A 14,583-nucleotide genomic window follows, 5' to 3' on the forward strand; every position below is an offset into this window, starting at 1 on the left:
TAGAATCTTCGCATGTCTGGGTTTAAATAAAACCATTTTTCATCAATATGAATGACATTCTATGATCCATGATGGGAAATTTGGTATCTATCATTGCTGGTTCATTAGTGTAGTGGGCTCAAACATTGTTGGTTCAGTTGCAGTGGCAAGTATGATGTGGGAAAGAACCCATTTCATCCTAGCAAGCTTATGTGCCTCTGTGAGGGCTGGGTGGTTGTTGGCAGTGTGTGATCTAAGCTTTCCCTTCTTAAGTAGCCTGAAAATAATACTGGGTGAAACATTAAGGTACCCTGCAAATGCCCTCACAACTGACCTGTAGCTTAGGGGACATGACTGAAGCCATTCCTCATCATATTTTATGATCTTTCTTCCACAATTGTCTTTTCACTTTGAGGTGACATCAAGTGGAACATCTTGATTCTCGCATTTTTTGCAAGTTTCTAAAGTCTGTGGACAGTAGTTCTGTGTATCCCAAATTATGTAGAAAGTTTTCTTTATGTACCCCAAAGTAACTTATCACCACTTTGAAGTTGAAACAGTTTCTCCACTAAGTGTCTTTTCTTCATTGGAGTTAATTTTTTCATTGATTGTTGGGCTATGCACTGTGACCTCTGTTGTTTCTTGTATTGCAACATGTTAAATTTCTACTGCCACATCTTCTGAATCAGAGGTCTCATCAAGAAAAGCATGCCATCCCTCTTCTAACAACTGATCAACACTGAAGAACCTATCATCTTGTTTATTCTACATTTTTTTTTTTGCAATTCAAAGTTATTATTGATAACAAAAAAAGAGAGAGTAGTGGTACAATCTATCAACACCAAGGGACAAGAACAAAGGAAAGAGCTCCCCTTACCTTCTAGGAAAGGCCTGGGAGCATCAAACCAATAGCCTTACCCTTCTAACTCTACTCACTAGCATAGACACATAAACACACAAACCATTACCAAAGAAGAAGTTGTCTAGTACAGTCATTACACCTACTAGCAACACGAAAACAAATCTGCCTAAAATTAGCTTTAGCATCCAGCATAAGACCCCCATAAACTTTTGCATTTCTTTGGAGCCATATATATCTGGTACATAGCTTCAGCAAACATCATACAATATAGTTGGGCTTTTGCTCCTTTCCTCTTACTCCTCAAGGCAACAACTTGAATTTCTTCAGCCAAATTTCTTCTGGTCACCACAACTTTCAAATGTTGCTGGCATACTGTCCATATGTTCTGAGAGAAGGGGTAGTCAAAGAATAAGTGGTGTATACTCTCACTAGCAACATTGCATAGGGGGCATAAGTCATCATCTGTAATCCCCCAGGAGAATAACCCGTCCTTGGTAGCCAATCTATCATGGAGAATAAGCCAAGTAACAAATAAAGCTTTAGGGCTAGCTTTAATGTTGCATACAATTCTCTTCCATCTCACATGATCATGTTCACCCTGCATTAACAAATAAAGTTTTTTGATTGAAAGCACATTAGCCTGAAGCATGTGTGTAGCCTGCAGGTCATGAAAAATCTCTCTGCTCTCTAGCACCTTCTTCATGGACCATGACAACCTATTAGTTGTTGCCATGAGGAGGATGTTTTGCTGTTTAATATAGTATTCATGCAGCCATTTGATCCATAACCTGTCTCGATTCTTCATTTTGCCCCTAGCAGATATGGAAATGAAGAAGATGATTTTTTGTCATTTTTTTGGCTGAATTTGGGATGGTCGTGACTGGATTATTGCATCAATGTTATGTAATTAAGGGGATTGATTTTTTTGGATTACACCCTTTTAAACATTTGGTGGTTTTTAAGGTTAGTGAAACATTAATGGCTGCCTCCTTAGGGTGGTCTTTATATAAGGCTGTTAACTTAATGTCCAAATGTAGGAATTTGGTGGGATAATTTATGTTTTGGAGGTAAAATTTCCCTCCTTAATTTTTGGACAAGTTTGGGCTTAATCAGCAAAAATTTTCTATTTTAGAGGTAACATTTTCCTCCAAAACAAAAACCCACGCAGCTAATGAAAAAAGATGGCTGCAACTTTTGGGTAAAATGTTTTAGAGGAAAATTATCCCTCCAAGTAGTTTTATACTGACACCAAAAAAAAAAATCCCCTACCCCACGTGGGTTTGTTTCCCTATAAAAAATTTGTTGGTCCCAAAATTCTCCCTCCAACTCCACCTTTACTTTTGGTCCCCACCACCTAATTAATTCTCTCTCCAACACTTTGATCATCCCTTAAGAAAAATTACCTCGGAGTCTGCAATTGCAAAAGTGTTGCAAATATTGTGAAACGGAGGAAGTATAAGAGTGGAAAGGGAAAATAAAATAAGTTAATTCTAAATAACTATGAAAACTATATAAACAAAAATTAAAGGAGAAGTTATATATACAAGAGAAAACATTGTTCTTTTTGTATGACTCAAAAGGAAGAAAAGAAACTAAGTGTACAAAATGATCATAAAAGTCATTCAAAAGGAGAAAAAGGAGGAAAAATGGAGGAAATATTATAGGATAAGAAGGAGCTAGGTCAAGTGTTTGAGAAAATGGAATATGAGACTCAAAATTAATAGCTAATGCCGATAAAGACTCATAAATCACATCACAACCGACTTGACTTTCCTCAAAAGTGGAAATGCCGACCATGGTTTCTTCTTCCTGCAAAACATCCATATTTTTGGTATTTCTCTCAATCTTTTCATTATCCCAATAACTCTCATTTATCATCCAACCCTCATCATCATCATAAATAAACAGTTTGGAGCGCAAATTTTGAGCAGATTGACATTCATATTGGGAGGAGGGGTTAAAGCCATTTATTGATGTCACATCACATGAAGATCTATCATGAGAATTAGACTGATAATTAGAATAATAAGGAAGTGGTGTCATGTAGGCTTGGGGTGAAAGAGCAGATGAAGACATCTCCCACTCATAAGTATTCTTAGCCAGCCACACAATTAAATCCCAACAATAATCAAGCGATTGGAATAGTATTTCCCCATTAGAAATAGATTCTACTACCATCCTAGTCTGTTTATTTAACCCTCATCAATCACTAAGCACATATCCCATAGTTCAATTCCAGGATTAGGACCATTATAATCGCCAAGTTTATGATAGTATTTCCAGAAAGCTTCACTCATACTGAGGAAAAGAAGAAATTGCTATACAATTACTAGCATATGCACGGGGTTCACAACATATGAGGTAATTCAGGAGAACTCATGCCACAATTGGGAGGATTTTGATGTGATGTATCAAAATTGTAAACACGAGAATCCCAAGAATTATTACTATGTTGCCTAGCAAAAGAATCATGCCCATCATCAATATAGCATGACTCCATGACACAAAAAATTTATAAAAAAATATCCACAAAAGGAAAAAAAAAATACAATTTAGTCTCACCAACAATAAAAACTAAATAAAACTATATTGTCTCCTTGGCAGCGGCGACAAAATTTGATAGGTTGTCGTACAACTGTCAAAAATAATTCCTGCAAAGCCTAATAGCAACATAGTAGGGTTGAATCCATATATAGATGGTTGTTTTAATCTAACTTCTAAGCATCTATATAAATAACCATTTCCCTAGATCCTTTTTAGTTTGATATTTATAGTTTGATTAGTTTAGATGTTTAATTCAAATATGCCTCAAGCACATGGTTGTGCGCTAACATATTCTGCTATGCGCTGCTAAAATTTGTTGATGGTCTCATAGTTGCATACGAGCTACAAGCTGCGCCAGACACATTGGAATGCGCAAAGCACATCCGTAGATCTAGTCGAATTCTATTTTTTAATCCAATCTTTATTAAATATTATTATTTGAAATTAGAAAATCAATTATCCAAGAGGATAAAATCCAACCTTAATAAAATCCTTTATATAAGAAAAATACTTGTTAAAAAAATAATGATTAGAATTAATTATCAAGAATGACTAATATGATACAAAGCCAAATTCCGTTTTAGTGAGAGAAACTCTCTCCTCTCACTAGAATTCAATGGAACAGTAACCTCCATTGATTGAGAACTTTTACCTGCATTTTCTCTCGGTGTTTCACATTGTTGCCATGGCAAGGAAAGCTAGTGGACATTCTCAAGGAAGTAAGTCTGGAAAAGGTAAGGAGAAAGTAAGAGGACCTTCATCTGACTCTCAAGCTTTGAGAACGAGATCAATGGAGGAAATCCTTGGTATTGAGGCATTGGATTTTGGATTAGGCATTGGACAGCCGATGACTTCGGAAGCATCGATTCAGGAATTGAAGAAGCAATCTGAGATCAGACATACCTTCAATGAATGGTTACAATCCATTCACAATTCCAGGAAGGAATATGTAGCAACTGTTTGTGATAAGTCCCCTGTAAGAGGTAATTCTATCCCTATACTACAGCAATTTCATGATGTGGTAGATGAGGATTGTGTTGAAATTCATAGTCAGAATGAGAATAGAGTGCAGAAGGATAATTTCACTATGAATCCTATTCACATTGATCTGGAAGATATTCAAGAGGAAGTAGATTATTGGAGTTCTGCTTTGTTATGCTATGTAGTAGGGGCAAATCCTCCTATTCAGGTAATGGAGGGGTTTTTGAGGAGAATTTAGAAGAATCAGCAAGTGGATAAGGTTGCTCTAGTCAGAAAGGGTATGTTCTTAGTCAGATTTAAGGCAATCGATACTAGAGATAATGTGTTAGCTGGCCATTATTTTTTTTAATAAAAAACCTCTTGTCATGAAAAAATGGAGTCCTGAGATGGATTTTGAGAAGGAAGATCTTAAAACTGTGCCAATATGGGTGCAATTAAGATTGAACTTGAAATATTGGGGAGAAAAGTCATTGCATAAGATTGCTTCACAAATTGGTGATCCAATTAAGAGAGATGAAGCAACGAGAAATAGAGATAAGTTGCAGTATGCTAGAATTCTCATTGAAGTTAAGATTGAGCAGGAGTTGCCGGATCATGTTAACTTCTGGAATGAATTAGGCGAACTCACTCATGTGCCTATTGTTTTTGAGTGGAGGCCTACTCAATGCCAGCAGTGTAAGGGGATAGGTCACTCAACACAAGATTGCAAAAACAAGAAAGTGAAGCAAGTGTGGGCTCCTAAACAGGTTCAACAGAATATAACCTTGTTGGAGAAGGAACCTCAACAGAAGAAGGTAACCAGTGAAGCCAGGACAGTACAAGAAGTAGCAGTGGATGAGAATGTGAAGGAGAATGTGGACCCTGATGGATTTCAAAAGGCTTTGAAACCAATCAGAGTAAGGAATTCCAGGAGTACTACAACAAGTACACAGAATCATTTTCAGCCTTTGAATTCAGAAAATGATAATGAACAGCAGGCAGATAAGAGACAAGAAGGGGGAGATCCTTCTTCTCGTGATGGATAGAATCTTATGTTGGAACGTACGAGGCCTTAACAGCACAAAGAAGCAGGCTGATGTGAAAAATTATATTCACCAGACTGCTGCAGGTGTTGTGGGTCTGTTAGAGTCAAAGGTGAATGCTCAGAATCTAGGGAGGTTGTATCAAAGAGTGTTTAATGGGTGGTGTTTTACTTCTAACTTAAGTAAAATTGATAGAGGTAGAATCTTGTTGGCTTGGAAACCTAATAGTTTCCATCTCACAATATGTGAATGTACAAAACAGTTCATTCATTGTCATCTACAACCTATGAATGGTGACAATAGCTTCTATATCACTTTCATTTATGCTTTTAATGAGAGAGATAGGAGAATGGAGTTATGGGAGGATCTGGTGAAAATTAAGGTTAATAAGCCTTGGATGCTATGTGGTGACTTTAATTGTGTAATGAATACTGAAGAAAGAATAGGAGCACCTGTTAGAGAAAGTGAAATGCATGACATGATTTGCTGCATGGATAAGTGTGGTATGCAAGACATCAAGTATTCAGGTAATTATTATACCTGGAATAATAAGCAGCAAGGAAGTAGTAGAGTATTTTCCAAGCTTGATAGAATGCTTGCCAATCAAGCTTGGAAGGACATATATCCAACTGCATAAGTGTCCTTTCAGATGGAAGGTGATTTTGATCACTCACCTGCCATATTAAAGGTATATCCTATAGAGCATGGAGGAAAAAAACCATTCAAATACTTTACTATGTGGAAGTCTTCAGCAAAATATGAAGATATTGTAAGGAATGCATGGAGACAAGATATTCAAGGTACTAAAATGTACAAGATCATGAAGAAACTGAAGTTGATCAAAGTTGCCTTGAAGCAACTGAACAAGGAGGGTTTTCTGGACATACAAGCTAGAGAACTACAGGCTTATGAGAAAATGATGGAAGCTCAAAAATTAATGCATATTAACCCTGGTGATACACAGTTAGCTGCTAATGAATTGGCTGCAGTGCAGGACTATAGATCACAGCATTTGGCTTACACTCAATTCTTATCACAAAAGTCAAAGGCAGCCTGGATCAAAGATGGGGATGAAAACACAACTTTGTTTCATTAAAGCATTAAAGCAAGAAGGTTACAGAACCAGATTTATAGCATATATGATGAACAAGGAGCATGGCATGATGAACCTGAAGCTGTCACCAAGGCTTTCTTGTCTTATTATGAGAAATTACTTGGTGAAAGGCAGGATAGGAGGACCCCAGTAATACAACAATTAATACATGAAGGGCCAGTTCTCACTGAACAACATAAGCAAGTCTTGAATGCACCATACACTGCTGAGGAGGTGAAGACAACCTTATTTTCTATTCCAGGTAGTAAAGCCCCTGGAACAGATGGTTTTGGGACCTTTTTTTACAGAGATGCATGGGCAATTGTGGGAGAGGATGTAATTGAGGATATACTGGATACATTGAATGGAGGCAGACTATTGAAAGAGGTAAATACCACTGTCATTACCTTAATTCCTAAAACAAAATGTCCTCAAAATGTCACTGAATTCAGACCTATCTCTTACTGTAACACTATCTATAAAGCTATTACAAAAGTGTTGTGTAATAGACTAAGACATGTGTTACCAGACTTGATAATGGAGAATCAAGGGGGCTTTGTACATGGTAGGTACATCATACATAATATTATGGTCATTCAAGATTTAGTTAAGCACTATGGTAGAAAAAACAATACACCTAGTTGTTTACTAAAGATTGATATTCAGAAAGCATATGATACAGTTGATTGGGAATTTATGAAAGAAATGCTTGAAACATTGGGCTTCCCTACAAGTTTTACATCTCTGATTATGGAAAGTGTTACTACACCTAAGTTTTCATTGATGATAAATGGTGTGATGAAAGGCTTTTTCAAGTCTTCTAGAGGGCTAAGGCAAGGAGATCCAATCTCCCCTCTTCTTTTTGTATTGTGTATGGAATATCTATCAAGGATTTTGAACAAGCTTGGAGAATTGGAGCAGTTTCATTATCATCCCAGATGCAAAGAAATCAAGCTAACACACATGTGCTTTGCTGATGATTTAATCATGTGTTGCAAAGGGGACTTCCCATCCTGTTACCTTCTTCTAAGAGCTTTCATTGTTCTCTGATACTACTGGTTTACAAGCCAATGTGAAGAAATCAGCAGTGTATACTTGTGGTATGAATGAAAGAGAGATAAGGAGAATTGTTGATACATCTGGATTCACCTACCAGAATCTACCATTCAAGTATCTAGGGGTTCCTATTTGTGTAAAGAAAATTACAGCAGCTCAATGTGAAACACTTGTGGAGAAAATGGTGACCAGAATAAGGGTTTGGAGCTCAAGAAACATGTCTTATGCAGCCAGAACTCAGCTTATTAATTCAGTACTTTTAAGTCTTCATCAATATTGGGCTCAGGTATTTGTTTTACCTAAGCAAGTTCTACATGAAATAAGCAGAATATGTAGAGCTTTCTTATGGAGTGAGGAGTATTTTAGTCAAAAACCTGGACTCATTGCTTGGGAGAGGGTCTGTACTCCTAAGAATAGTGGTGGTCTTGGCTTCAGAGATGTCATCACTTGGAATCAAGCAAGCTTAGGCAAATATGTTTGGGCTATCTCTAGTAAGCAAGATAGTATTTGGCTAAAATGGATCCATTCTGTATATCTTAGAGATGTGGATTGGTGGGACTACAAGCCCAGATCAGGTGCAAGCTGGTACTGGAAGAAAATTTGCCATGTTAAAGAGCAAATGAAGCAGTATTATACACAAGGAGAACTCAGTACAATGCAGAAATATTCAGTGAAGACTGTTTATGAGAAGATGAAAGGTGAACAACTCAAGGTGTATTGGGACACAGCAATATGGAATAGATTAAATCTACCTAAACATAGATTTATCTTTTGGCTAGCAATACAGGAGAAACTGAGGACAACTGAAAAATTGAGACACATGGGATTGGACACTAATGGGCTATGTATGATCTGTGCAACTCACTCAGAATCTCATCAACACTTATTCTTCCAATGTCATTTGAGCAGTGAATGTTTGCAACAGCTCAAAAGTTGGCTAGGTTGTAATACAAGCATCAGCCATATTCCATAGCTGGTGAAGTTTATTCAGAGAAGCAAGAAGTCCAAGTTTAGAAAGCAGGTAATGTTTGCTGGATGTGCAGGTTTGATATACCTGATTTGGAGTAGTAGGAATAATGCTTATTGGCAACATTGGGTTCCCACTCCTACTCAATTGATGAAAAAATTAAAAATCAGTGTTAGAGCAAGAATACAAAGTGTAATGCCTCAGAAAATTTCTAGAGAAGATCATGAATGGTTTGAAAATCTGTAATGTTGTGGCTGTAATTGTTTGAAGCTGTATTATGTATTACTAGGCTAACTTTTGATGGGGTCCAACCTAGTTGGTTCGCATCTTGTTAGCTTGGTTTTGGTTGTAATGTTTTGGGCATTAATATATACACTTACTTGCTTAGGAAAAAAAAAAAAAGAATAACTAATATGAATCCATAAAAGAAATAAGCTCAAAGACAATTAATAAGCAGAATAATTAATCGGCCTTACAAAATTAGGCGTAGAATCATTTTGAACAAATAAATAGGCTTTATGCATTTAAAAACGGTTTTGGACCTAGTTCTTCATATTATTCTCCTTCAGATCGAACCAATTAGGATGATGATATGATATGCACCATCATCGGGTACTAAATAGGGAGACACAATTGTATATCTATAGAGACCAATCAAACTAGAACCCACATGACTATATTTTTAGAAGATGCTATCTAATTGGGAATAGTGACAATATTCCAAGTGAGAAAGATAAAAAACACAAAGGAATATTTTCTAAAGTGAACTTAATATAGCCTTATTAAGATAGTGCACATATTAATTAAATAAACATTTTCTTTAGATAATGGTTAAGTTAATTCAAGTAAGTTGTCATGATATTTTTTATTACTTATCAATCATCAAGGATAGTAAAAATTTGATATTTAAGAACCGAGTGGCGAATTTACTTAGGGTCATTGTTGGTCACGTGACCAACTATTATTTCGGAAAAAAAATATTCATTTGAAGCGTTTCTCTCACACGCGAACTAACCCAGTCACCCAGTTCCTCTTTCTCTCTCTTTCTCCTTTGCGAATCCAACACGAAAACTTCAGGCGACGCAGTTCAGATCGGCGACGTAGATCTTCAGGCGACAGTTCAGACTTGTGACTCGTCGCCGACTCGCCGGTGAGTTTGTCATTTTTCTCGATCTATTTTGTTTGATTTTTTTTTTTTTATTTTGTTAGGGTTTTGTTTGATCTATTCTTTTTGTTTGATTTTGTTAGGGTTTTGTTCGATCTATTCGCAAAGAATGTCCAAGTCAATCAAACCCTCGCTCAACTCTCAGTATTTCTTAGCTAAATCATGCGTGTGGTTTTTGTCGTGAGAATACGGGTAATATATACCCCAAACAAATTCAGTATTTGAGGTGAGAAGAAGATAAGAGAATTCCCAAAAGATTATACTAGAAATTGGATGAAATTCCATCTTAATTGTGCGTGAATAGCACTGGAGGTTTGTTGGGTATTGGACTGAATGTTGGCTTTCCTTGTGTTTGCTTTTCGCATATATAAAAATTCTGCAGCATCTTAATTTTAAATTTCGATTTCCTTAATTTGTTGTACCCACGCGGCTCTTCTAGTTATAGGCGGCAGCGGGCGACAAACTTCAATCTTCAGGTATTCTTCTAATTCAACCTTCTTAATCTTCGCTTAATTGCTTCTTCAATTATTCTTCATTGAAAAATTGTTGGGTTGTTGCTAAAAATTGTGTGTGTATTTGTGTATTTTTGTCAATTGGATTTCATTAGGATTTCATTACGATTGTGTTGTGATTTGAAAATTAGATTAGGATGCCAAATTGACAAATGATTGTGTATTTATGTATTTTTGTCAATTAGATTTGATTACGATTGTGCTGTGATTTAGGAGTTATATTAGGATGCGAAATTGACAAATGGGTTTGTATTTGTGTATTTTTGTATTTTTGTCAATTGGATTTCATTGTGATTGTGTTGTGATTTAGGAATTAGAATAGGATGCGAAATTGACAAATGGTTGTGTTGCGAAATTAAATAATAATAAATAGACATATTTTCGCGGTTTCTTGGGAAAACCGCAGCAATAGGTACAAGTGTAAGCAAAAAAATTTTTTTTTTTTTGCATTTTGCTATGAAAAAAATAAGAAAAATAGCAAAAAATCATAAACTTCCACCAGAAAATGAAATGAAACTACCAAAGAAAACTAAACAAAGTAAAAAACAACAATAAGAAAACTAAAAAAACAAAAATGAAACGACTGAAAAAAAATTCTGAGATATATACAAACGAATTACAAGGACAAACGAAAATGAGATAACTATACTGAACAAACAAATCTGAAACTACAAAAACAAAAATAAAAACAAAAAATCTAAATCTAAAAAAAGGATAAAAAAGTGAACAAAAAGGGGAAAAAAAAAACAGATCTCCATTCTTGTTAGCGTTCGACAGCCTCTTGCTCTTCAAGTGAAAATATGCACTTCTTTGTGCTACATCATATGCACTTCCAACAAGTTCCTTGTAAACTTTCCCTGCATTTATAAGTTCTCAGATCAATATGGATAAATCAACAATAAACATTATAATAAATAAAAAAACCAGAGTCTAGAAACAGTGCTCCCAAATATTAAATTAACAAAACCCTGGAAATAAAATAGGACGAAAAAATGAAGAATAAAAAAAACATTCTCGCTTTCTGCGAAAATTGCGAAAACCAGACTAATATAACATGAAACCCTTCATTTCCAATAAATTACTGACCCAAAAAAATTACACCAAATTGTAAACTTCTAAGTAATTACTGACATATAGGATATCAAATTGCAAAAAAAATAAGAATTACCTGAGTTAATGCGACAAGGTGGTGGTGTAGCTGCAGCCGGCCTCTAATTCACGGTGATAATGGCATTTTGTGAACCGATCTTGCGTATCAACCACTGGCCTCTCGCTGTCGTTCATCATTCATAGTACTCGCTTCACGTTCGTTATTCATCATCAGTACTCGCGCTTCGCGTTCGTCATTCATCACTCGGTTCGCATTCGTCATCAATAAAAGAGAGAGGTCGACGGATTGCTTGTTTCATCATGGTCGAAGACGAAGATGAAGGGTGAGTATAACACCCCTGAATTTCAAGTGATTAATTCAATTAAATAATATTGAAATTCTATAGAAAATTCGGCAGAGTTCCTTTTGAAAAATGGAATGCCTAAAATTTAATTTAGGACTGGCGTCCGAATTTTAAACTTGTTTCAACAAATCAGCAATCCAAGATCCAAATTCCCAACAACTCCACCCATTTCAAATACAACGAAATTCCTGTATAACTACTCGAAATCTAAACGTGTTATTCTACGATTATTACGAGAATAATCGCTAAGGAAGAACTACCTGTACCAAAACTAAATTATAGCTTATTTTAAACTATTACAACCCAACCGAATAAAGATTTAGGTGGATTAATATTTACAACCCTAAGTCTCAAAATATAAAATGCACCAGAACAGAACTATTATAACTTTATTTACGCAAAACTAGTGGACGTTGCTCTCCGCCCATACCCCGACTCTAAGCCTTCACGTACCTGCATATATCAAGCATGTAGTATCAGCCAAACAGGCTGAGCAAGATTCAATATTGTAAAGCCAAATACATGTGTAGGTAGGATGCATTAATTATGTCCTACAAATCATTCACTTTTGCAACCCCAATACTAAATAAAACATTGTAAAATATTTTTCTTCATTTCTTTTCCAAACCAAATACTTTTCTATTTTCTCTGCTAAAACAATTTCTTTCAGAATCTTAGAATCATAAATCTATGGAATGGAACGAACTTTATTTCCCATTGGGCTAGCTAGGCCCTCCGGGTAACTATTAGACAAAGACCCCTAGTGTGTACACCCCACAAACGGTCAATCCGTAGCAGAAGATCTAAGTTTGAGGTATTGATCAACGTACTCCCCCAACTATTCTGTAATGTTGAGACGATCCCGACAAAGTTCCAATTCCTTGAGACACCATAAAGGCAATCCCAACCAGTTTAAAAACATAAAAATATCCATAAATCTTTTCAGTAACTATTCTATAATTCAAGGTTTGAAAACAAACTATCCGTATTAGGAGGAACATCCTCCTATTCAAACCAATCTCAACTCAAGAGAGATACATACCTTTATAATCTTTTCTCGTAAATATGAAAGTTTTAGTTGAAATCTTATCTTTTGTAGACCTTTCTCGTAACTATTAAAGATTTGAGTAAGGAATCTTACCTTTTAAACTATATCAAACCAACTAGCTCAGTCAATACGGCTCCTCAATGAAACCGGAATCTACAATATAAATGTGTGTACTTCGTAAGTAAAAGACTTGGATACAACTAACTCTAGTTCACAAAGCCATCAACCTTTTCTAATTTCACATAAAACATCAAACAAACATATCATGTTCTTTTACCATATAAATGACTTTCATGTTCTAACGTCTAACTCAAACCGTCTAACTAAAACCCTTACCAAATTAATCAAAATCATCTTACTTTATATAAAATCAATATTAAAGAATCATATGTTCATATGGCAACTCAAAAGTTCATTATGAAACAATTATATGAAAAAGTAGAGTTTTAAAATCAACTATCTAAAATATGAAATTTGAACAGAAACTTAATATGAGCATAACTTTCTTCTACGAAGTCCAAATTAAGCGTCTCTTGAGCCTATCTTGAGTAAAATTTCAATACGAATAACTTTTGTGAAATAGTATTTTTGCTAAAAATGCCCGTAAATTGCCTAAAAACGCAAAACACGAAACTTAACTGGTAATTCTACGAATTACAGCACACTATATTCACTTGAACATTAACAAGCTTCCTACTATTCTAATCTAACTATTAAACTCATGAATGAACATTCAACTCAATAAATTCCACACCCAAACTCTAAAAATCGAAAACCCCAATTCAATTTCAATCTAAAAACCCTAACTTCATAATTTTAAAAGAAAACTTAAATTAGTTGAGGAATTCATCTTACCCACTAATATAGAAGATTGGGGATGAAAAATAATTGCAAACGCCCCTAATTCGAGCACTAAATGCTCCAAATTACAGCAACGACGACCCCCTTTGCTCTCCCTTGCGCCGCCTACTTCTATGGTGTCACCTCTAGTGGCGGTTGTGGTTGTGTCGTCGGCAACGGTGGTGGTTGTGTGATGAAGGAAGAATGTTAAGATTTTGAGAGAAGAAGATGGTGAACGGTGGTGAAGCACCGTATTGAATGTCGTTCTTTTGTACGGTTTGTTTTTTTTTTCTTTCCTTTTTTTTTTCTTGTTTTATTTTTCCCTTTTCCCCCTTCTTACATATATGTGAGTATATTTCCTCTCATTATTATTATTAGTTAAATTACTTACTAAACTTGTCCCACTATAAGCATATAAATTATTTACAAAATAATTCCTAAAGATAAATGAATTTAATTATTAAATAAACTAAAATATATAATATAGTTAATAAAGTAAATAATAAATTGTTTCAAAAATCGGGGTGTTACAGTGAGGGTGAAGGTGGAGGGTGAGAAATGAGGGTGAAGGGTGAGAAACGGCGGGTGAGAGGAGTGAGGGTGAAGGATGAGAAACAACATGTGAGAGGCTCTTGGAAAAAAAAACCTAGCGGATGATTGCACGGTTTTTATACCTTTTTTTAATATTTTTTTAACAATATTGCTGCGGTTATTGTAAAAAACGGCAGCAATATATTGAAATATTATTTTTTAATATTATTTTAATATATTGCTGCGATTTTGCACAAAAACCGCAGCAATAGATTTGGTCAAAAAGTCAACTTTTTTCAAAAAGTTCTCTGTTGATATCATATTGCTGCGGTTTTTGGCCGAAACCGCAGCAATATCTTTATTTTATATTCTTTTTTTTTTTTACGTGATATATTGCTGCGTATGGGTAAAACCGCAGCAATATCACCGCAGCAATGAGCAATTATTCTACTAGTGATTTGAGTAGTTTTTTTAAAATTCATGGACTATCTTATATGGATACGCGTATCCGAATCCGTAGCCGTATCCG

At 35.4% G+C, this 14,583-nt stretch overlaps 1 protein-coding gene across 1 annotated transcript in view; it reads left to right on the forward strand.

Moving 5' to 3' along the window:
• LOC104895850 (sterol 3-beta-glucosyltransferase UGT80B1) overlaps nucleotides 1-13,956 on the forward strand; it is a 108,031-nt gene extending 94,075 nt beyond the window's left edge. The window contains exon 12 of the mRNA XM_057393269.1: nucleotides 13,921-13,956. Within this exon, the coding sequence (XP_057249252.1) occupies nucleotides 13,921-13,941 (21 nt within the window). The 3' untranslated portion in view covers nucleotides 13,942-13,956. The remainder of the gene's footprint in view (nucleotides 1-13,920) is intronic.
• Nucleotides 13,957-14,583: the final 627 nt, after the last annotated feature.

This window comes from Beta vulgaris, chromosome 1 (assembly GCF_026745355.1).
Source record: "Beta vulgaris subsp. vulgaris cultivar EL10 chromosome 1, EL10.2, whole genome shotgun sequence".
In the NCBI taxonomy this organism is placed as follows: Eukaryota; Viridiplantae; Streptophyta; class Magnoliopsida; order Caryophyllales; family Amaranthaceae; genus Beta; species Beta vulgaris.